This window comes from Gossypium raimondii, chromosome 5, assembly GCF_025698545.1.
Source record: "Gossypium raimondii isolate GPD5lz chromosome 5, ASM2569854v1, whole genome shotgun sequence".
In the NCBI taxonomy this organism is placed as follows: domain Eukaryota; kingdom Viridiplantae; phylum Streptophyta; class Magnoliopsida; order Malvales; family Malvaceae; genus Gossypium; species Gossypium raimondii.
The window spans coordinates 18,570,518-18,594,646 of record NC_068569.1 but is presented as its reverse complement, the minus strand read 5'-3'; the positions used below and the strand labels follow the sequence as shown (position 1 = coordinate 18,594,646).

General features: G+C 32.5%; 1 protein-coding gene across 1 annotated transcript; it reads right to left on the bottom strand.

The window, feature by feature from the left end:
- Nucleotides 1-16,674: 16,674 nt before the first annotated feature.
- LOC105770322 (homeobox-leucine zipper protein ATHB-6) lies at nucleotides 16,675-18,285 on the bottom strand. The gene is made up of 3 exons (XM_012591468.2): nucleotides 17,874-18,285; nucleotides 17,408-17,781; nucleotides 16,675-17,316 (listed from the first exon to the last, which is right to left on the bottom strand). Exons 1-3 carry the CDS (start codon nucleotides 17,932-17,934, stop codon nucleotides 16,918-16,920), a joined length of 834 nt encoding a protein of 277 aa, XP_012446922.1. The 5' UTR covers nucleotides 17,935-18,285; the 3' UTR covers nucleotides 16,675-16,917.
- Between the last annotated feature and the right edge of the window lie 5,844 nt (nucleotides 18,286-24,129).

Genomic DNA, 24,129 nt, shown 5'->3' with positions numbered 1-24,129 from the left:
TCGGAGTTTCCTCAATCGAGAAGGTACAGTTCTCATCCTTAAAACCCTCATTTGCCATGAGCTTTGCTACGAGCTTTTGCACTGAGTTTCTAAATGAGAAAAAATAGTCCCCCGCAAGTTCAATGTGGTCATTCCTTGATGGTGTAGTAGTCTCACAGACTAGCTTTAGTTCCAGCAAATATGAAGCGACAGAAATATGTATCTCACCTATCGAATTATGAATGAACCTGTTCCTAGCATGCTAAAGGGCCCAGATAGCTACAATAAATTCAGTACATCTCCCAGCATTATAATTTTGAAAACAATAAATTTTAACCATTCTGCCATTTTTGTATTTGTAAGAGGTGGAGACCAAATTGATTCTAAACTGATACGATCAAATAATAATCTTGAATGACATAAATCACAAATTTTATGTGAATAAGATATGGTGAACTAACTTCTTGTTTAATATATAAATTTTGTACAGCTGATTCATAATTGTTGTAAACCAAAACAATAGGAGTTATTAGAAAAAAGAAGATATTTTTGGTATAATTTATTTATGAAAACATACATGATAAAGCGGCAGCCGCTAGACGTCCAAATTTTCAAAAATGCCACAACCTAATCAATATGAGGGCCTTAAAATGATTGGGTATGGGTGGAAAAATGAAGTCATATAAAATCATATCATACGATTGTTAATGATAAATAAATAAATAAAAACATGTTTTAAAGTAGCAACAAAATCATTTAAGATCTATTAGTACTAGATTAAGAAAGGGTAAACTACCAAAATAGTCACTTTTGTTTGTCTTAGGTTACATTTTAGTCACTTATGTTTTAAATTGTAACATTTTAGTCACTGAGTCGTTAACTGTCGACAATGGTGTAATCGTAAGTTGATGTGGTACGTTAAATCATCATTTCAAACGAAAATTTTAGGTTAAACTCTACAATTGGTCCCTATATTTTTTCATTTTCAACAATTTAAAATTTTTCTTTTATGTTCTTCTAACTTTTTTTTCTCATTCTCTTATGTCTCTCCCTCTATTTTCCTCCCTTCTTTATTTCTTTTAATATAGTTTTTCTATGCTTTCCATTTGTAACTAGTCCACAAGCTCGCCTCACTCGAAAAAATTAAATTGTTCAAAAAAATAAAACATTGAAAAACTACGTTAAAAGAAATGGAGAATGGAGGAAAACAAAGAGAGAAGCATAAGAGAATGGAAAAGAAAGAAAGTTAAAAAAAACATAAAAGAAAAAATTAAATTGCTCCAAACGAAAAAAATATGGGGACCAATTGTATAAATTAACCTAGAATTTTTATTTGAAATGATAATTTAACGTACACATCATTCATCGTTATTAACCGCTAATGTAAACTAACGGCTCAGTGACTAAAATGTTACAACGTGATAACAGAAGTGACCAAAATGTAACATTTTAAACATAAGTGACTAAAATATAACATGAACCAAACAAAAGTGACTATTTGATAGTTTAGCCATTAAGAAAAAGTGAAGGGCCACATGCAGTTGTGTGAGAAATCAACAGTTGAAATGACAAATAATTAATGTTAAATGTGGGTGAAATTTAAATAAATAAATAAATAGATCACCAGAGGTGATTCTAGAGGGCTTGAATGTGCTCAGCTCTCTCTAAAATAAAAAAATTGACATTTAGATTCTTTAAATTTTTTAAAATTTTAAATCAGTAAAAATAAAATTACACTTTGGTCTCCCTTAAAATTATAAAAATTTGATTTAATTCTTTAAAAATTATAACGATATAGACTATAAAAAATTAAAATTTCATTCGACCCCTCTAAAAAATTATTTTGGGTTCGCCCCTGAAGATCACCCTACTTTATTATTATACACCAACATCTTGGGCCAATTCTTTCATAAATATTCATTCAAAGAAGGCATTAAGGTAAACACAAAAGATTAAGGACCCCAAATAAACCCTCTTATTTCCTCTGAGAAAACTCAAAAGAACATACAAAGAACCCTAATTCTCTTTTGACGTATTCCAAAGACTATTTCCTAAGCATTATCGTAATGGGAATTTTTAGTCATAGGTAAAATTGAATGGTAGGATTTAATTATTAATTTACATTTGTTTGGTGATATGTTGTTATATATATAAACAAATTAATAATGGTTTAGTCGCTTTCTGGGTTGTGTAGGTTGCACTGCATTTTGCTTCATTCTTCCACGTTAACAAAGATAATGTCGGCTGCCAATTTGTCTTACCGTAAATAGTATAAAACGTGCATTTAAATTATTAGAATACTGTGTGTTTTTTATTTGGGGGGAATATCGTGGCTTTTGGCTTTGTACTGTTAGAACGAGTGAAGGTGTTGATCTCATATTCCTCAACTATGGTGATATACCGTATGGATTTTGTCATTTTATAAAGCAAAATAAGGAGTGCTTAAATAGGCCACCTTGAGACTACCATTTCTTGCAATCTCATTGTTAAATGAATGATTGAAATTTTTTAAGTGTGGTTGATAAGTGTTTTAAAAAGTTTGGTTCAAAAAAAAAAGTTTTTGAAAAGTGGCATGGGAAAGTACCGTAAAAAAGTGTAGTTTGTTAATGTTAAGTGTTTGATATTACTGTTAAAAATTGCAGTTGAAGGTTAAACTATTTTTTTTTTTGAGATATCTACTCATCCGTATTTTGTAGGCCCATTAAAGTGGTAACTATTGACTCCGAGTTTTAAAGTTGCTCTATACCCAGAATGAGGATCGAATCCTCAACCACTGATAGATAATATTTAAATATTTAAATATAATTATACGTAAATACACATTTTAAATACTCTTCAAGTAGACAATAAATTATTTGTAGATTTAATGATACAAGAAATATTTTTAAAAATTAAAAATGATAATAAAGGTATTTGTAAATAATATTGACATAATTTAATATAATAATAGATAAAATATAAATTAGTCTAAAATTTTAAATATAAATTAAATAGTTAATATAAATAAGAGTATCTTAATAATTTAAATTTCAAAACGCAAAATTTAAAACCACCTAAACCCTACCTTTTATGTTTGGGTAGAAAACCACTTCACCGTACTTTCAATTCCAAAAGCAAAAGTGTTTGGCATTGCATATAGGGTTGGAAAGCACTTTTTAGCACCCATAAGCAATGCCAAACAAGGCCTTAATAATTAAAAGTTAAATTTTGAGGATAGTCTTTATACTTATCTATTTGTATGAATTTAGTCACTCTATTTTTATTTGTTCAAAATTGATCCCTCTACTTTTATTTGTATAACTAGGTACAAACACAAATTTAGCCCCTCAACTTTCACGATTTTTGTCAATTTGACTCCATTCTTTTATTTTTCTTTAATTATAAAAATTATAGAAAAATAAAACATTATAAATTTTCCCATATGTACCGACAAATTAAAGATAGAAAAACAAAACTTACTATTAATCATTATTACTGGAGATTTTAACTTGTAATTCTCATTTAGCGATAATAAGTACAATGATAAATCATTGAACCTAACCTCAACTTTCAAATAGATCATAAGTATTTGATTTAATCAAATTAAATCATTTAACTTCAATTATTTTTTAAAGGAACATTTAATTTTAATTAGTAACAACTTATATCACTTACGATAATATTATTAAATTGTTTTAATGAAATAACTGAATCCACGTTCCTACTTTATGTGTCTTTAACATGTAAACAAATTAATAACTAATTGAAATTTAAATCATTTATAAAATTTCTATTTTTTGTTTTTTCTTCTTCTTAGTGTCAACAACAAAATTAGGATAAATATTATATTACCATTAGAGATTAATGTTAGATTAATATTAGATTAGGGTTTCCTTTAAAATTAATAGGACATCATTTAGGTTATTATTGTACATAATTTAAAATAAAAATAAAAAGATAAATTGAAAAAAAGAACAAAATTTTTAAAATGAAAAAAATAAATTTTGTAATGACTCAAAATTCACAGGCACCGGAAAAATGAGTTATAGGGCCTCCGTCTTAGTAAATCGAGTTCGTAAATAATTATTAAGAATAATCATGAGTCTAGTTGAGTGTTTAATTAGGTTCAAATTGGGTAAATTTAGCTTAGTTAATAGATATTGGGAAAAAGGACTGAATTGAATAAGGTGTGAAAGTCTAATTATAGATTAAAAGAAGATAAGGGAGACTAAATAGGCAATTAAGCCTATTCTAATGAATGAGACAGAAAAGCATAAAAATCTTTGATTTTTATGATTGTTTAATTATAAAATATATTATTGTTATTATATTATTATATTATTATATTATTATATTATGAAATAAATTAAGAAAAGGCAAGTGTAAGGTAAAAATAAAATACAAGTGTATTAATTTAAATGAGTACATTTGTATTATTTATATATAGTCAGTGAAAAGATACTTTATTATTTATTATTAATTAGTAAAAGATTTTTATATGATAAATAAATTGAAATTATGACAAGTGGATGGTGATGATAAAATACAAATGTAAAATATATATGTGTACATTTGTAATATTTATATTGTTATTAAATAAATATTTATTATTATAATAATTATTATTGTTGTTGTTATTATTATTTAATTGATATTATATTATTAGATTAATGAGCAAATTAATAAGTTGAGAAATGTATGGTAATAAAAAGTACAAATGTAATAAATTATATACATACAATTGTAAAATACATATTTATTTACTTAATATTTAAGAAATAATAATTATTAAACTAAAGTAAAATGAAATCATAAAAGAAACGAAACAGAATAGAAACGAAACAGGAGAAAAAGAAATAAAAGAAAAAGGAAAGAAAGAAAGGAGAAATAAGGTTTTTAAAGTTTGGGGTTTAATTTTGTAAGTCAGTTTAGTCCCTTTTCTTATAATTTTGATGTTTTGGAGTCCTAGAGTTGAATATTATTGAATTTAAGTTGAAATTTTGAAAATTAGTAGATTTTTAGTAGGGTTCGTGTTGAATAAATGATTGAATTAGGGTTTATTTGATAGAATTATTGATTAGAATTGATTAAAGGATTAAATTGTAAACTAGGCTATAAGTTTTGTGTTGTAGGGACTAAGTTGAAAGAAATTTGAAATTATGAAATTATGATGAAAATTTGATAGTTAAATTTGATATAAATTGTAATGGAAAAATAGATGAATTTAGTTAGGACTAAAATTGGAATTTAAGTGAAAGTTAAATAGAAATTTAGTATTTATTGTAAATTGGTGATATATTAATGATTGTAAATTATTTTAATTTTCGTAGCTAACAAAGAACTCGAGACATCGACACCGAAAGGAAAGAAAAAAGTTATCGAGGAGTAATCGCGAAATTCGAGTTTGTATTACTATAATTCAAGTTATTCATTATTAAATATTAATTTTAAATTTATTTAATTTATGGTAAGTAAATATTGAGGTAAATAACTTTATTGAATTGAAATTAGAAAATTGAATTGAATAAGAAATATGTGTTAGTATTGAATTGAATTTTGATTAGTGAATGAAAAAGTGAATTTGATATTGAAAGTAAATTTTGAAATGAAAGTGAATTTGAATTGAGAATTGGAAACCCTATTAACTAGTCGGGCCGAGTCGAATATAGTTTGTATGCCATAGGATTGGAAGAGTTCAGGGATACTTCGACCTTGAGTCGATGAGACACTGGGTGTCACTATTTTATTCGGATAGATTCAATGAGATATTGGGTATCACTTTACTTCGGTTAGGCCGATAAGACACTGGGTGTCAACTTTGCTTCGAACTATCCGATGAGGCACTGGGTGCCAATCTGGTGTGTTTGGTCGTATCCGTGTATCCGCCAAAGTCCGAGCCTATTAATAGGGGTAATTAATTGAAAAGTTAAATCGAACGAAATGAATCAGTTGAGCCATTGAAAGGAAACGTGATTGTGGAATATAATTTGAAAATGTGAATCGAATATGAAAATGCGAATAGAAAGCATGAACTAAATGTTCATGAGATAAATAATGACTATATGATATTAACTAATGAAAGCCAAATTGAATTGTAGATATTGAAAAAAAAGGGTTAAATATGAATTAGTTTGGTAAATTTTTAAAGTTAAATGATTTAATTTACTTGGTTATTATATTATAATTTGAATTATAGTAATACCACTGAGTATGATATACTCAGCGTACGGTTGTTTCCGTGCGCAGGTTAGTAGAAATTAAGGTTCCGGCTCAGCATCCAGAGCGATCCCGACTCCAATGCAAAATTTGGTGATGTAATCTTTCTTTTGGTAAAGTGGCATGTACTTAGATGTTATATTGATCACTTGAAAGTGTCTTATGCTTTTGGTTGGAAATGATACTAAAATAATATTTTGATGCTTGGTGTAATGAAATGGAAATATAATTATCGTAACATATTGGATATATTTGGTAACAAGTTGAAATAGAATGAATGAAGTTTATTAATTTAAACAATATATGCGAATATTTATTTAGTAAATTACTAAGTTGATGTTTAAGATATGTTTAGGTGTATTTGAATATGAAATTGTATGGATTGTGATATTAGTTTTGAATTGGTTGCGGTTTGAAATTGCGGGGAAGGTTAAATATTTATAAAGGGGTTATACTGAGGTTTTTTAAAAAATAAAAAATAAAATGAAGTCAATTAGTAACAAAAATATTTATATGAAATTATGATTATATTATAATAAGTTTGTTATTTGTTCAAGAATTATTTGTAGATTATCTGATATGTCCGGTAATACCTCGTAACCCTGTTCTGACGACGATTTAGGGTTAGGGAGTGTTATAAATTTAGAAGTCAAAATTGAAGTAGGAGTCAGATTTGAATGAGGATCAATTAAATGACATTCGAAATAGATGCACATTCTTTTACTAAAAATTCTTTTTCACTTTTTTTCCTTCCTTTTTTGGTTTACATGAGGTTATTTCATTGAGCAAAAAAAATTAAGTAAAGTTCTTGAAATTTTTTCGAAAATGAAGACAAGAATTAAAAAATTATTTTTCACAAAAAAGATGGAGAATAATTGTAATACCCTTATCCGAGAAACTTGAGTAACGAATGTTACATAGAGGTGCTCATGGGCCGGGTTGGGCTCAACTAAAGATTTAGGCCCATTTATTTGGCCCGGGCTCGGCCCGAAAAATGGGCTTAAAATTTTGCCCAAGCTCGACCCGAATAAAAATGATAAAACCCAGTCTGACCACCTTGCTTAGTATTAATTTTATATTACTTTTATATAATTTTAAATATATATAATACATAAAAATACTAAAAACATCAAAATAAATATTCACAACAAATTGAAAATAAATTTTAAAAATATGTAGACTTAAATAACACTAAGATAAATGCAATTTAACAAGCAAATGCCTCTAAAATAATAATAAAATTAACAACTGCCTTTAAAATAATAACAAAATTAACAATAAAATAAGTTTTATACAATATCCAAACAATAGCAAATAAAATAGTAGCAACATAATAATAAAATGGTAGCAAAATAAGGAGAAAGCAACAAGAAAATAACATAAAAAAAGAGCATTTTTTTGTCCTTTAGTGAATTTGGGCCGGGCCAGGCCCAGGCAAAAAATGCCTTACCCGAGGCCTAACTTGTTTTTTAAACGGGCCTTTTTCTTTGTCCAAGCCCCTTTTTTGGGCCTATATTTTTGCCCAAACCCTCCCACAATTTAGGCGGGCCTTCGGGTCAAGAATGTTACATTTAGCACTGGACATTCTTTTCTATATCAGATACTTATAATTTGGACCTTTATCAAGGTCACACTACCCTTTTTAGAATTTAATTAGACTAACAATAAAGTTTAATTTCATTTCAAACTCATTTCGAGTCTCTTTTGGCTCAACTAAAAATTTTCAATTCTAAGTCTATATGTCTCAAGATAGTGTCATGTTACTGTAGAACTTTAACTTCAAAGTTATCTTGTCTCGAGACAAATGAGTGCATGTCTTGAGACAAAATGGGCATATGCCATATGTCTCGAGACAAAGTTCAATATGTCTTGAGATGTGATCCTGATACTATAGCTTTTTAGCTTCCAAGTTATCCTATCTCGAGACATTCCGTACATCTTGAGACCTCGGATAGGAAACCTGAAAATTCTGTTTTAAAAAACTTTTGATTCATATCAAAATTGTATCCAACATAGTAAACAAAACATATATACTATATAATACATTGTATTTTGTATTCAAAACACCATTAACTCGAATATTAAAACAACTAAACACTCGTTACTTCATTATTAAACCTATGTACATGCCATCATCTAAAACCAAAAGATTAAGTTCATACTCACTTTCAAGCCTTGGTGATGTGATGAGATGTGTTGATGTCGTTACTTCACACGAGTGCTTCAATTCAAACTTTGACCTACACTTTAAACAACAACGCATTAAGCTACATTGTAGCTTAGTAAACACCATTGAATTCAAATCTTACAATTACTTAGTTTATTCCGCAATAATAATACCACTATCATACTTTATAAATTTTGTCATATTACTAAAATAGTCATTCAACATTAATAAAATTCACTAATACTTTGATTCACTACTTGTCATTTCACAGTATAACATGAACTTTTTATCAGAACTTACTTACCACGACTTTTAGCCCCTACTAGACATGTTTGAACCGAATGGATACATGGAACATATCATGATACAAGAAGCACAAAAGTGCTGAGAGGATGGGTATTGAAGTGCAATATCAAAATAAAACAAAGTAGCACCGAAGTACATATCACAATTAATATGGGAACGCTCAGGTTCCTATAGCAAGCCAACCATACCCACAAAAGTTCAACACTAGTCGACATGGGTGTTTCACGATACCAGATTTACCATAATCAATCACAAATGGTTTATTTCACGATTATACAGTTTCGTTACACTTTCTCTTTCCTTTCATTTAGCTTTACTATTTAACATTACACGAACATATAATTTCAAACTTTAAGATTTTCAAAAGCATTACCTTTTCTCAGGTTCCTATAGCAAGCCAACCATACCCACAAAAGTTCAACACTAGTCGACATGGGTGTTTCACGATACCAGATTTACCATAATCAATCACAAATGGTTTATTTCACGATTATACAGTTTCGTTACACTTTCTCTTTCCTTTCATTTAGCTTTACTATTTAACATTACACGAACATATAATTTCAAACTTTAAGATTTTCAAAAGCATTACCTTTTCATTTCCATTTCAGGATTGTCCACGATCTTTATTCATGTTAATATATGTTTAATGATTTTCACAAATTAACTACACTTTTGAACTTCTTCAATTTCATTTATAAAAATCACATAACTTTATGTAGTAAATTATTACACAATACACCTTATATTTCATGTTCTTTACATCATTTTCACTTTCAAATAATAACACTTAAAACTTTCACATACTTTCCAATTTAGTCCCTTTAACCATGAAATTTAATATTCATTGTCACGTAACACTTTAATCAAATAATTCATCATAATATCATATTTCACATGTCTAGTCTGTATGCACTTCACTTTTCTTATTTCAGTTATAAATTTCATAAAGTTCACAATTTAGTCCTTAGCATAATGAAAATTTAATATTTACTAAGATTTCACTTTGACATCACTTTATGTTTATTCCACTACCATATTACACTTCAATTAAGCCTTCCATCATAATACTTTATTTTACATATCAAAATATTTTACACTTTATTTTACTAGTTTACCACAAATTCCATAACATTTACATTTTAGTCCTTAGGTAACAAGAGAATTCAAGGGTCCTTACCAATCTTCAACCTTAAATCACTTGTTTTTGTCTTTTCTTTATCACTTGAATCACTTCCTCTATCTATCTCTTCTATAACATGTCATGTACATAAAACTTTTCGTGATAACTCTCTACTTTAACATCACTTCCTTACTTTTCTAACAAGATTAAACCTTGTTTCTTGAATTTCAAGCCTTAGATTGATTTTCTCTCTCATCCAACATGAACATACATTCTTTCTTCTTGAACTCTAAATTCACTAGATTGTTAAAGGCTTGATTTTACTAAAAAATTAATGGAATTTCAAGGATTTCTCTCTTAATTTCAAGGAATGGACATGAAGAGTGGTGTGAGATGATGGAGAGGATGAAGATGACTTTCTTTTCATTTTTTCTAATTACTTAACCATTAATTAATTAATAAAATATCTAATAATAAAATAATCATAAATTATTTCAACCAATCATTTCTCAACACTTTTTATCCTTAATCATTACCTCTAATAGTTATCCAAATTTAGAAATGAACATTTTACCCTTGAATTTTTCAATATTCACTTTTAGGCTAGTTCCCACTTTTGGAAAAGTTATAATTTAGTCCTTCTAATTTCTCTGTTATTTGATTTGATCCTTTTCACCAATTTATTTTACTCTTTAGTCCTTTCCAACCTTAAGACATTTGCATGATTGGTCCTTTAAATTTTCTATATTTATACTTTACCCTCACATATTTTGAATATTTACACTTGTGTCACAAATTTTTTACTTCTTTACAACTTAGTCCATGCCTTAAATTAATATATATCATGATATACTTCTTAATTCAACTTTCTTTGACATCCATCAACCTTCTCTTTTATCATTTATATTTCTTATTTTACTTTACTGAATAATCCATTATGCATGATCCTCACTTAATACTACTTTTATAAAATAATGATTTTAGGGGTGTTACAATAACCTCTAATGAATATAGGTTTTCATCGAGTTTCAAGACCTTTGCACCAAAGAAGGTTGTGGGTATCTGGAAAATGGAAGGAAACCATGCAAAAAAGGGACATGAAGATTTTCTTTCCATTATTGTTTCAAGGTTTTGAATTTTTAGAAAAATGGAGAGTGAATGTTTTGTTTGTTAGTTTTGGTTACTAAAGGAAGCCATGATAGTTGAAGGAGTATGAAAGAATAAAGTAAGAAGAGTCGAAAGAGAGGAATTTTTTTCAAAGTTTATTGCTAAGAAAATTAATTTTTCAATTGCGTAAGAATAAACTCATAATTAATTGAATAATGTTTTCTAATTTAATTGTAACACTCCTAACCCATATCTGTCGTCGGAACAAGTTTACGGAGCATTACCGGGATTTACAAATCAAATACAGACATTTAAAATCATTAAATGATTCATATCAGAAACTATCATAATTAATCATAATGTCCCTTATATGAGCCTTCGAGACCCAAAATATGCATTAGAAACAAGTTGGGACTAAACCGAGTACTTAGAGAATTTTTCGCAAAACTTTAAAATTTTTCCTAAGTGTAACGCTCCAAAATTTCTAATTTCATTATTGTGAAAATATGACAGAAATATCTGTCAATTTTAGTGGTTATGTGTTCTGTGAGTGTTTAGGAGGTCCCAAGTTCGAGCCTTTGCTTGGGCAAATTTTGGTATTTTGAATGAATTAGGCCTTACTCTTGTTCAGTAGGCTTTTATTTGATTGTTGGGTAAATTACATTAGAATGGGCTTGCTGGTCTGGTGGTTAAATGGTGTGTTATTATGGTGGAGGTCTTGTGTTCAAATTCTTATGTAGGCAATAATATTATTTTTTTGCTCAGATTTCGGGATAGAGTTGTGTAATAAGGGGATTCTGAGTAGTGGATGTGTAGTGGGAATTAGGGGATAAGATTAAGGGATTTTGGGGGTTATCGGGATTTTATTTTATTTTTTCCCATAACCGAATTTTGACTTTCTTTTCCAAAAAAATTCTGCCGTCAATTCTTCTCCTTCTCCTCTTGCCGAAATTCTCTGAGGCTTTCCATTTTTCTCTTCTTTTTCTTCTTCTTGATTTTTCCCTAATCCATTTATTTTCCTTCGTTTTCACACACAGTTAGTACTTACTTAGTTTCGGCAAGTGTTTCTTTTCGTTTCTGTCATGAACCTCTTAGTGACTAAAGTGGTAATGTTTTTTCTCTACAATTTGGGCGTAGGGGGAGGCTCAGACTGGTGAATTCAATGTTCTCGTCTTAACAATAGTTAAACGGAGGGTTATCGTTGGTGGTAAGTTGGGTTTCTGTTCGCTCTTGGTTGTCAATTCGCTTGTAAATCCGTTAAATTGATGTTGAGTATCTTGATTATAGGCTTTGGAATGCTCGGGGACTGTTTTAGCATCAAACAAAACCAGATATGTACCCGAAACGCAAAAAAAAAAAGGATTCGGTGAAAAGCCAAAGTTGCTTGTTGTTTGGACAGCAGCAGTAGGCTAGCTTTGAAAAATCTCCATGAATTGTGGAAATCGAATTAGAGGATGAACAAAATATGAAATTAAAGTTTATTGAGTCTAGTTTCTTATAGAAGAAACGGTGTAAGTAATGGAATTGTAAATCGTGAGGTAGAACAAACTTTGTGAGACAAGGTCAGAATGAATTCGGGTTTCCCTGTTCTGACTTTGGAAAATCATCAAAAATTGGAGGAAAATAATTAGGGGTTAAAATTTACATGTTTAAATTATTAATGAGTTTATTTTCAATAGAAACAAATGGAAACATCATCCAAATTTTTTACTAAGAGATAATTAATTTTTAGCAAAGAAGGGAAGAAGTTGTCTAACAACAGAACAGGGGTAAGTTTGAAGATTTTACTGTACTTATTGGCTAAACCAAAAAATTTAAAAATTTATGGTAGAAAGTATTTGAGTCTAGTTTCAAAGACATCAAACAGATCTTAATTCAGAATTTTGTAGCTCAAGATATAAATAATTTAGTAACAGTGACTCAAGTAGACAACTTTGAAGGAATATATAAGTAAATAGTGAGAACATATATGAATAATCAACTAGCATAAGTTACATTAAAAATGGATCATGTGGCCAAGGCCAATTTGGGCCGAGTGGGCCACATGGGCGTGTGAGCCCATTTTTCTGAAAAGTTCTGTAAGGTTGCACGGGTCGCCCAAGTCGACTGTGGACCTACTGTAGGGTCGATAAGCTTTACTTAAACCCCTATATGTGTGATTTGTCTGTCTGGCTTCTATACCGAGCATGACTTATGAAATCTGAATGTACATACTATTAATTGCGTAATGGCATGACATATTTTGTATGTTGCATTGCATCGGGGTAGGTTGATGATGTTTGAAGGAAGTGTTTGAAAGGCTATTAAACCTGTTATCTCGCAGCTCAACTGCAACCTTCTGATTATGTGCCGCATTTCAGTACAGCATGGTGTGTAGGGATAGGTGGGTTGATTTAATCCCCACATGGTGTGTAGGATTGGACGGAGATGGTGTGTAGAGGCTGGTGGGTAGGATTTTGATTTACTGTATCTGCATTTTGTATCTAATATGGGCCAAGGCCTTAATGTATTTTTGAGACTGTATCTAAATGAGCTGAGGCCCAAACTGATTCTATGATGGGCACAAGCCCCAGACTAGAGGTGTTCATGGGCCAAGCTGGGTTCGGGTCGGGCCTAGAAAAAAATTTTGGTCCGCGTCCTAGGCTCGGGCCCAGCCTAAAATATGGGCTTGAAATTTTGTCCAGGCCCGACTCGAGAAAAAATTTCTAAGCCCGAACCCTGTCCTCCCAGCCCATTTTTTAATAAACACCAAAAATTTATTTTAAAAATAAAAAAATTTAAAAAAAGTATTTTAAAAATACTTTAAAATTAAAAAAAATTAAAAAATTAAAAAAAAGTATTTTAAAAATATTTTAAAATTAAAAAAAGTATTTTAAAAATATTTGCCTAAATTTCAATTTAGTCCCTAAACCGAGACTAACTTTATTTCTTTACAATTAATCTTATATTTTCATACAAATTTCACTTTAAACTAATTTTAACTCCCTATTTTCACTTAAATTCCTAAATTTTGAATTTTCACAATTTAGTCCCTATTACTAAAAATTTTATAATTTATTCTACAATTCAATCCTTTTCATTTCCAACTTAAAATCTATCAATTTAATCCCTAATACTAAAATTATTCAACATAAACAACACTTAAAAACTCAATAGTTTCTAAAATTTTGACATGGATCGAGTAATATTTAATACCGAAATTCTAAAAATATAAAATTATTAGAAAAGGAACTAAATTGACTAAACAATTGAGCTTGGAACTTTGAAACCCTAATTTTTCCTTCATTCTTTTCTTTCTTTTCTCCCTGTTTCGTTTTGGCTTTCTCAATTTCTCTGTTTCTTTCTTTCTTTTCTATTTCCTTTTCTATTTATTTATTTGTTTTATTATAATAATATAATATATTATTATATAATAATATAATATATTTACTTAACATTTAAGGTTTTTTATAATATATATAATAAATTTTCACATGTTTTAAAGCTTATGCGGCCTTATTTATAAGCAATAGCATAATTGCTTCTTTGGTCACTTAAAATTTTCTTTAATCTATAATTCAACTTTCACCCTTTATGCAATTTAGCCATTTTACCTAATTACTCTTAATTCATGCAATTTCACCTAACTAAAACCTAATTAACCACACAACTAGCTTTGTAAATATTTTTAATAAATATTTAGAGTCCGATTTACGGTAACAGAGTCTCAGAAATGCACTTTTCGACACCTGTGACTATTGGGTCTTTACAGTAATGATCTAAAGTATTAAGGGACCTAATATGCAAATTTATCATTTTGAGTGACTGCTGAAAAGAAAGTGAAAGAGTGCCGCCTGACAGTGTGGCGACACCAAACTTTAAATGTGGCTAATTGTCTTCTAAGCCCTCCTAATTTATTATTTTCTTTTTATTCCCCTTCAACTCACTACATTGTGTTTAAACAAGCCCTCAACCTATTTTTGTAGTTAAATAAGCTCTTAACCTACGATTTTTATTCATAAAAACCCTTTTATTTTAATATTAAAGTAAATATATTTTGAATTTCAAGCTCTTAGTTAAGAGTAATAAAATGTGAGGGAGTTTATATTTTTTCAAATAGTTTTACTTTGGGTAAAATATATTTACTTTAAAATTAAAATAAAGGGCTTTTATGAGTAAAAATCATAGGTTAAGAGCTTATTTAACTATAAAAATAGGTTGAGGGCTTGGTTAAACCTAATGTAGTGAGTTGAAGGGAAATAAAAATAAAATAATAAATAAGGAGGGCTTAGAAGACAATTAGCTATATTTAAGGATTGATGCCGCCGCATTGTGAGGCAGCACCCTTTCACTCTTTTTTCAGCAGCCACTCAAAAGGGTAAATTTATATATCAAGTCCCTGAATACTTTAGATCATTACATTTCAGTTCAGTACTGCCAATTTGACAGACGACACCAATAAAACCATACCATTTTGATAAATAATCTTATGGGCATATCATTTTTTATTTTTTATATTATTTAGGTAAAAAAGCCGTAAGCAGGGGCTTTGGTCTCATTTAACTAAAAGAGAATATTATTAACCCTTTGATTCAAACATGTAATTTAAGTTTTTTAAGCGTTTTGTTAAATGAAAAAAATATATTTTTTACTCCTTTAAAAAAAATTAATTTGAACATTTTTAATATATATTTTTTAATTTCTAACCCTAAGAAGTTTTATAATTTTATTTCAGTCCTTGAACAAAATTCCTAACCTCAGAACAGTAAAGTGGAAGGTGAAAGATTTGGTGGGTTCTAGGGATTGCCACAAACGTCATGGAAAAGCTATAGCTAGATTCCATAGGGGGGCATTAACAGTCAAATATAGATGACATACGGGACCCATTACTGACATGAAAGGGACTTGGAGGAGCCAAGAGTCGCAGCAGCTTTTGCATTTTGTGGTCAGTCTCTTTCCCACCCAAACTACAAGACTGGAAAGGGACGACCGTCCTCTCCTCCTCCACATGTTCCATCCCTCAACGGCTAAGCATTAGCCTTGCCACGGAGCCTCCGTTCCATTGCAGCTCCGAAAGCTCTTCTTAAACAAGCTACAGTAATCATCAACTCCAATCAAACATGATAAACCAGGTCTAATACTACATTTGTGATTCATGCCATTGGGCCTTTGCCACTTTGTTTGTAATTAAGTGTCCTTCAGCATTCATGTTCCCCTCCTAAACTCAAAAGACTCGCCATTCAATATTGTTTAGCTATGGGTCAGGATCTATTTTTTACCAACCACATGGGGGAAAAAACAAAAGTGAAAGTAAAACATAAAAGATTGGACTAAAGAGGGTTTCTCCTTCGTTTTATACCACCTACGAGGACAGGTTTTTGCTTGGCTTTCTTAAATGGAAAACAGCTTTAGCCAGTCCTATTTTGTATTTTAACAATGGTCATTGCCACCAGCTTTTTAAAAAAAAAATATCACAAAAACTTTGAAAAAGGGTCATCTTTTATTTATTTCTACGTTCAAGAGCTTCCGGTTTTTAAGTCAAATCAGCGGCTGTCCCAAAAATGAAAAGAAAGGGGACTATTTGGTAGGACCAGCAAGGTTGGATTTTTCCAGTATCAGATATGGACATTGGCTGGCCGGCCTTTTGTGCCGCTGCAAGTTCAATTTTCTAACACCCTTTAGCTGATTTTATTAATGAAAAAAAGTTTAACGACTTGAAATTTCATTTTTTGCAACTTGACTCAAGCTAAAGCACATGCAATTTAGAAGAGAAAATCTCCTATATGACATGAAATTAGCAGCTTATAGAGAGGCCACATTTTGAGATACCTACTTCCATTTGTTATTTATATTTATATAAATTTACAGCTGACATAGCGATGTCCAATGTCCATTGTTGAAGCATAAAGCCATAAACTAATTATCATATATAAATTTAAAACAATATAGGAACACTAGTTGAGTCTAGTCGAGTCATAAATCACAAAACTTTAGCTATTTTTATTCCTTCTGCAAGAATTTTAAAAAGCTTTCTGATTTTGGGGACTGCATTGTTTTTTTATCACTGCCCTGTGAAGTACCATTGAAGAGTTGGAGCTTGATCAACCGAGAAGAAATTGCAAGATTCCTCTGTGGTAAACACACATTGCTCTTCCACTTTCACTAACTGGGGCTGATACATGTTACCCAGAATCAAACTCGAGTCAAATGGTTGAAACCAGAGATGATTTGATGAATCTGAAGATGAAGAATACCCATTGAACTGAAATGAAGAAGATGATGATGGTGAAATTAGTAACTGAGCATTTCCATTGCTTTCTTCTTTGACAATCTCGTTGGAATCATCATCGTTGTCGAAGAAACCTTGGTCTTTGACCTGCTGGGAAGATTTTGGAGAATCTTCTTTAACAGAGTGGCTGCTCTCTGAATTCTCTTCTAGCTTAGCTTTCAGTTCCCTCAACTGCAATTTAGCACCCAAAAAATCATATTAAGCTTCAAGAAATTTAACTTGTTAAAAAGATGGGATTTTAATAAATAATCTATTTCTATACCTCTGCAGTTAAAGCTTGTTTCTCTTGTTCAAGATTGTCGTAGTCAAGCTTAAGAGCACTATAATTGGCTTTAAGGACACCATAGTCTTTCTCCAGCTGCTTAGTCTTCCAACGAGCACGGCGGTTTTGGAACCAAATAGCTACTTGTCTCGGCTGAAGCCCTAATTCTTCAGCTAATTTCACCTTCCTCTCTGGCTCTAACTTGTTTTCCAATTCGAAATTCTTCTCCAAGGCCTTAACTTGATTCATGGATAATCGTCTTTTCTTCTCTGTAGTTTGATCAGCTTCTTCCAAGCTGTCTTCTTCTTCTAACCCATCTAACATCGCCTGGAACTCCCTGCTATAAATTTGCTTCTTCTTTGAATTCTTCTCCTCTAGATAAACCAAACCAACAATTTCAACTCAGTAACAAGTTATATTGAAGAATGTATGTATTTGAGTAATGATTGAATGCTTTTTGTGTTACCTTTTGGTGGAAAGAAGGGATTCAAAGCATCCAGGGAACCTGAACAAGTGAGCTGCTTCATGATTTAGGTGATTAAAGGAACTCTGTTTTTTGTGTTGGTGATGGAGGGTTCAAGTTTCAAGCAGGTTTGCTGTTTTTGGTCTCTTAATTTGGGGAGGCCCTAATTTACAAACAATACTATATATTGAGCCACTGAAAGCTGACAACAATATGTTTGTACAAAAGAGAGAGACAGAGATGTTTCTTTCTTTTAATGATCCTCACTTCTCAACTGCAAGTACTTGGAAGAAAGAAATGAAGGCTAAATCATTGGCCTGCTAAGAATTTATAGAGAATTACAAGGAAAAACTTTCAAAAAAAAAAAAAAACCTCTTTCTTAATTAAAGTTAAACTACAGTATTTAGAGACAGAGAGAGAATTCTGAAAGGAGCCTGCTCCTTTGAGAGCTGTTATATAAAGGCATTGAGTTGATGTGAATTGGTGAAGTGATTTGAAAATTTTGACATCTAGTTGGAAAATTTCGTCCTTTTTCTTTATTTTTATTTAAAAAAGGTTGTGAATTTCACTTGTTTTTATGGACCATCTTAGTTTTTTTTTATCTATAAATGGCTACATAAACATCCATGATAGAGCCCATCATAAGTGATCAACTGCACATGGGAGTTAGTTTGTAACTTATTCTTGGCAAAAATGCAGGCACATAAATAATATAGCCTACAAATATATATATATATATGTGTGTGTGTGTGTCTGTATATGTAAGGTTGTCATTTTGCCACATCCAACATTGCAAAATGAATTGGATCATTGGTTATTTTTATTATTCTCCCGTAAAAGAAAAGGGAATAGTAAGTAAATAAGACTAAACTGCCCCAGAAGAAATCAAATCTAAAAATCCATTGAATTAACATGTGGCTATCTGGTTTTGCATAAACTAGCTGCCAAGCCTTAAATATGGAGGCTACTGCTTCTTCTATTATTATCTATTTTGGACAACATGTAATCTGATTGTCTGCAAGTTGCAACATACACTTGTCTCGTCTTTCATGGTGAACCATTACACTACACAAGTGTAAGCAGTGGACTCTATAGCAACCCAAACCTGGCTGCCAATATCATATTCTTGTGTATAAAAATGAAGGAATTATTATTTATTAGTAACAATAATTATATTTTTGTTTTTTCAAAATAATAGCATAAATTGCATTAGAATTATTATTTTGTTAGTAATAATAATGGATTGATGACTTATTTAATCTGCATTTCCTTATAGAGCCATGAAAGAAATAAGTAATTGTAAAGAGATTGGAGGGCTTTAGATGGGGGTAGCCGCCCCCTCCTACTTTCAAAGGTGTCAATGTCCCATTGGATTTTGGATTCTGGGATTTTCGTCTCATCGGTTTGTACGGATGCTGCACTAATTTATATGGTTTTCTTTATCTTCTTTTCCTTAAAAGGAGTCCTGACTTTTGTGATGTCTTTCAAACCCATCATTGCTTTGCTTTTGTTTTGCCTTGCATGTTGTGAAAGTGAATAATTATTTTATGTAGATGTTGAACCTTCCTACAACGTTCCTAAATCATGTTTTCAGTAAGGGTTTTCACAATTTTTGTCATTCTTGATTTATGAAACAACATTTTCTTTTTTGTTTCTTAAAAGACCTAATTACTTCATGAACAACTTGTGCAAGAAACAACTTGCCTTGTGGAACAGTCCTCTTCTTTAAAGAGTCTTTTTAATAAGAGTACTTGTATTCTCAGATAAGACTGCTATTACCTCAATCAATAGCTTGTTGGTTATTTAAAAGAATTTCATTTTGGTTTGCAGGCCGTTTTGGATTTTATATTTGCAACAAGTTTCCAAGCTCCCAAAAATGAAAAAAAGATGCATCATCTACTTTATATGTCGACTTATTAAAAGAAGCTAATACACTAATAATTAAGCTTTTTTTTAAAACTATTTCAAAGATGAAGAAAAGAAAAATGTCAATGGTCACCGACCTTTCTGTAGTAGTAAATAACAGCTAATTTGAGAATTTGACACATGTAAAGTTTGAAACAGGTCGGTAGTCAAGCTCAAAATCAATACCCCCTCACCAGCCACCACCATTGCTATCAGTCGTAAAAAGCTTAAAGCTGAACAACTTAGTTAAAAACAGGGTATGGTGGATGCATACTTCTCAAAGATCTTCATTGATTCCAGGGTATCCAATTTAGGAGCCAAAAATAAGCAATGGGATAAACAACTTTTTTGTGGGCACATTACATATCACTTTATTTCAGCTCCAAGGGGGAGGATCATGGCAATGCCAGGATCTTAGCAGTTGCAGTCCAAATCTCAAATTGATGATCACTCCACCATCAATTTAAGAAGTGTATCTGTTCACATGGCATTTCTAGGAACTTTGTTTATCAGTGTATTTTTCTGAAAGGAGCTTTGCTTAGCTAAATGGGTAGAATCGGATATCTCAAAACTGTGGCTAACAGACAAAACTTTCATGTACTATTTATGATTTCTAATTCTAGAAAGGAAAGTGCTGGCATGCTTTAGTTTCGTGTAAGGCACAAAGACACTAATCCCTACAATAAAGATAAACATATGAATAAAGTCGTAATTAAAAGGGTAAATAAAGATAAGGATTTGAAAAAATGGGGGATTCTCTGGTAGGTAGGGCTAGAGCCTTAATTGAGTAGTGCCATACTGCCCTTTTACATGGGCAAGGTAAAGAAGAAAGAAGTGGGCTTTAGGTTTTCAGGACAATTAATGACTTTCACAAACCCTATAGGGGAGAGGGAAAGCAGCTTTTGCTTTATGCTTTATTTCTTAATTCTTAGACATGTCCAAAAGGATAGGTGAGGGAAGAAGTGACCCAGAGAATCTTTCTTGACTTCCTGCGCTTTAATCTAATCATATGATATATAATATATAGATTGATGTTTTTATGGATTGAGACATATATTTGCTTAAGTATATTACAAAAGGGTGTGCATATTTGCTTCAAAAAGTGTTGTGAACTATTGAAAAAAAGAAAAAGTGTTGTGAACATGGCAGAGTTCACACTTTTTCGGGTGCATGTTTTTCAAAGTTTCGAATTTAAAAAATGAAAAGAAAAAACGACATTGTTTTGCTCAAAAGATCTGTGCCTTACAACTGGAAAAGTTTCCTTCTTGTATTTTTCCATATTCCAGATTTCTTTTTCACTTTGCTGGGTGTTGGCTTATCAGCAATGTGCATTTCAAGAAAGGGACAATGAAGCTCGGATTTTGCTCAACTGGCGTTAAAGGTGTATTTGTACCATTCCCCCCCCCCCTCCTTGTTATGTACTATGGCTATCCTAAGTGCATATAAAATCAAAATGAAAACAACAATAGAGTTTCACAATTCTTGCACCCTTTTTCTTGGTGGAAACAACTGTCGTATTTTGGCAAGTGAGCCATCAATTACATAAAGTATATCATTTTCATGGGGTTTAATTGATAAATTCATGGTAACCTATGCTATGATTATGATGGCCATTCACATCACGAAACATGACGACCTGCATTATTGGGTATTAATAGTTAACATCAACAGCAAAAACAAAGATAAATCAGCACAAGTTTCAACAGTAATGAGTACGGTCATTGAAAGGAATGCGGGTTGAGAAAACTGACTCACTCACGCCACTGCCATTTTAGAGTTGGGGATGGCTAAAGTAATAGGCAAGGAAGCAAACAAAGACAAGCAAACCATATGGATTGGAGTTTATGAAACCCTGGAAAGAAGCAGAGTAAACTTTGGTCCCAGAAAGGAAAGCCGAGAGTCAAAGCTAGAACCACCAATCAGGCCAGAGGGGGGCCACTAGCCAATCAACTTTATCTGCTCCGACTCATCGCATGTAAAGGAGCATATTACTTCACCTTTTTTTTTCTTCTTTTTCCCCTCAATCAAACAACGAATAAATCAGTTTCCTGTTCCCAGCTTTTGCACCACTGTTTATTATTAGTTTCCTTTTGTAAATATTAAGTCAAAGATTCAAAATTATGAAGATTAGCAACGTGCCACCGGCCAAAGTGAATCAACTTTGACGCAACGAAGGTGTCGTGAAACAAGACGTGAAAGGGATTTGCAACTAGGCCCATTTGAGGGGGTAGTTCCTTTACTTGGGAAACTGCAAGACAACAAAGTATTCATAAGGTCCAAGGGCCATAATGTAGGCTTGGTAAATATATTTATTTGTATATAAATTAAGCCATGTTGGGAAGTTCGAGCAGCTTGCTAGTGTCACGGGCCGCAGTTCAAAGCCCGTGACCAGCGCACCAAATGCATCCAATGGATGTCTGTTGCTCAGATGGGGATCATTTGGCCACGAGAAGCCGCCCGATTCAAAGAGTCATTGGACGAGCTGTCGATTGAAGCTGATTGGCTCGATAATGAAGATAGGACTATGTAGTCTTAGAAGTTCTAATTGTACACAGCTTCTAGTTCTGTAAACTTAGAGTCCTAATTGAATACAGCTTTTAATTGTAGCCATCGGTTTTGGGGGAGCTCAACTATAAATAGAGAGCCTCCCCCTCATTTGTACTCACTCCTGAATTGTTTCATTATTCTTTGTGAATAAGAATTGAGAGCAGTTACTCAAACACTTTGCGAGCGCTCTTTCTGTTGTTCTTTTGTAGCTTCTTTTGGCACAATCGCTTCCGCTATATAAATTGGTGCCTTGGAGGAATTCTAAGGAATCTTCACTTTTGGGCGTAAAGGCTAACTTAGGCGAGTTTGGAGCAAACGGATCGCCTAAGGCCGCACGGTTTGCGAGACGAAAGGTCTAGCCCCGTGACAAGTGGTATCCGAGCCAAGTTTTGAACCAAGTGATATCTGAGTTGTTGGTTCAAAGGCACCGTTGGGATGTCGAAAGAAGAGTTCGAACAAATGTGGGCGATGAAGTCTTTGAGGGAGACATTATCGGCAGTAGAGGAACGTGTGGAAAAACTCGAGGGATCCATGGAGGATGTAAAGGAGGCACTCGATGGGGTCGAGGATCGCATAGCTAACTGGAAGGAGCAGTTCAGAGACTATGTAAAGATGTCTCTTGGTTCCACCATGGATAAGGTAAACGAGTTGTTTAATTCACACAGGGATAAACTGTCGGAAAGGAATGATGCTCTCGAGACCATGATGAGGGCTTTGAAGGAGGAAACAATGGTCACAACGAGGGCTCTGAGCACAAGAATAGAGGAGCTCGAGGGAGAGCTGGCCTTGTGTCGAGCAGCCGTGGGGAAAGGAGTGGCAAATGCAGCACTCAGTAATGAGGATGTCCCGAAGCCGAAAAAGTTTGTGGGGACAAGGTCTACATGTGATGTGGACAATTTCTTGTGGAGGATGGAAAACTACTTCCGTGCCAAAGGCATCATGGAGGATGCGGTTAAGGTAAACACTGCTTCAATGTTTCTTACTGACATTGCGCTTTTATGGTGGCGAGGTAGGACCACAGATAAAAGGCAAGGTGAGATTGGGACGTGGCAAGAGTTCCAATACGAGTTGAAGGGAGAGTTTTACCCACAGTTTGCCGAGGAAGAAGCTCGGACAAAGTTGCAAGGAATAACGCAACAGGGCACAGTGGGGGAGTATGTTCGAGAGTTCAAGGAACTCATGCTCCAAGTTTCAGAGGTGACCGAAAGAGAGGCATTGCTTGCTTTTCAGAATGGATTGAAGCCGTGGGTCAGACAGGAGGTGGAACAAAGAGGTGTCCAAAAGCTATCGAAAGCCATGACGGTAGTTGAGTCCGTGGTGAAGCTTGGTCTAGGGAAAGACAAGCTTGGGTCTTCCAAGTCCGATAGAAGGGGCGTATGTGAAATGAATCACAAGGAAGATAGTGTTAATGGCAATGGCAACGGCGACAATGGTGGTAATGGGAAACCACGAGTTGGGAGAAAAAAACTCAAGAGGAAAAGGGACAAGCTAAAATGCTTTCTCTGTGACGGTCCACACATGTTGAAGAAATGTCCGAGGAAATCCGTGCTTAAGGAGAAGCCGGTGGGTAAGGCCTTGGTACTTGGTTTGAGCGAAAGGGGTGTCGAAGCCAAGGAGGCCGAAAGCGAGAAGAAGCCAGTGTAGTGCTTCTTGTGTCATGGTCCGCATAGGTTGCGGAAGTGTTCGAGAAAGTCTGTCATCGAGGGGAACGATGGAGCAGACAATGAGCCCAAGAAGCTTGGTTCGAGCAAGGGAAAAGCCGAAGCCAAGAGGGTAAAGAGGAGCAAAAAGAAGCGAGTAAAGTGCT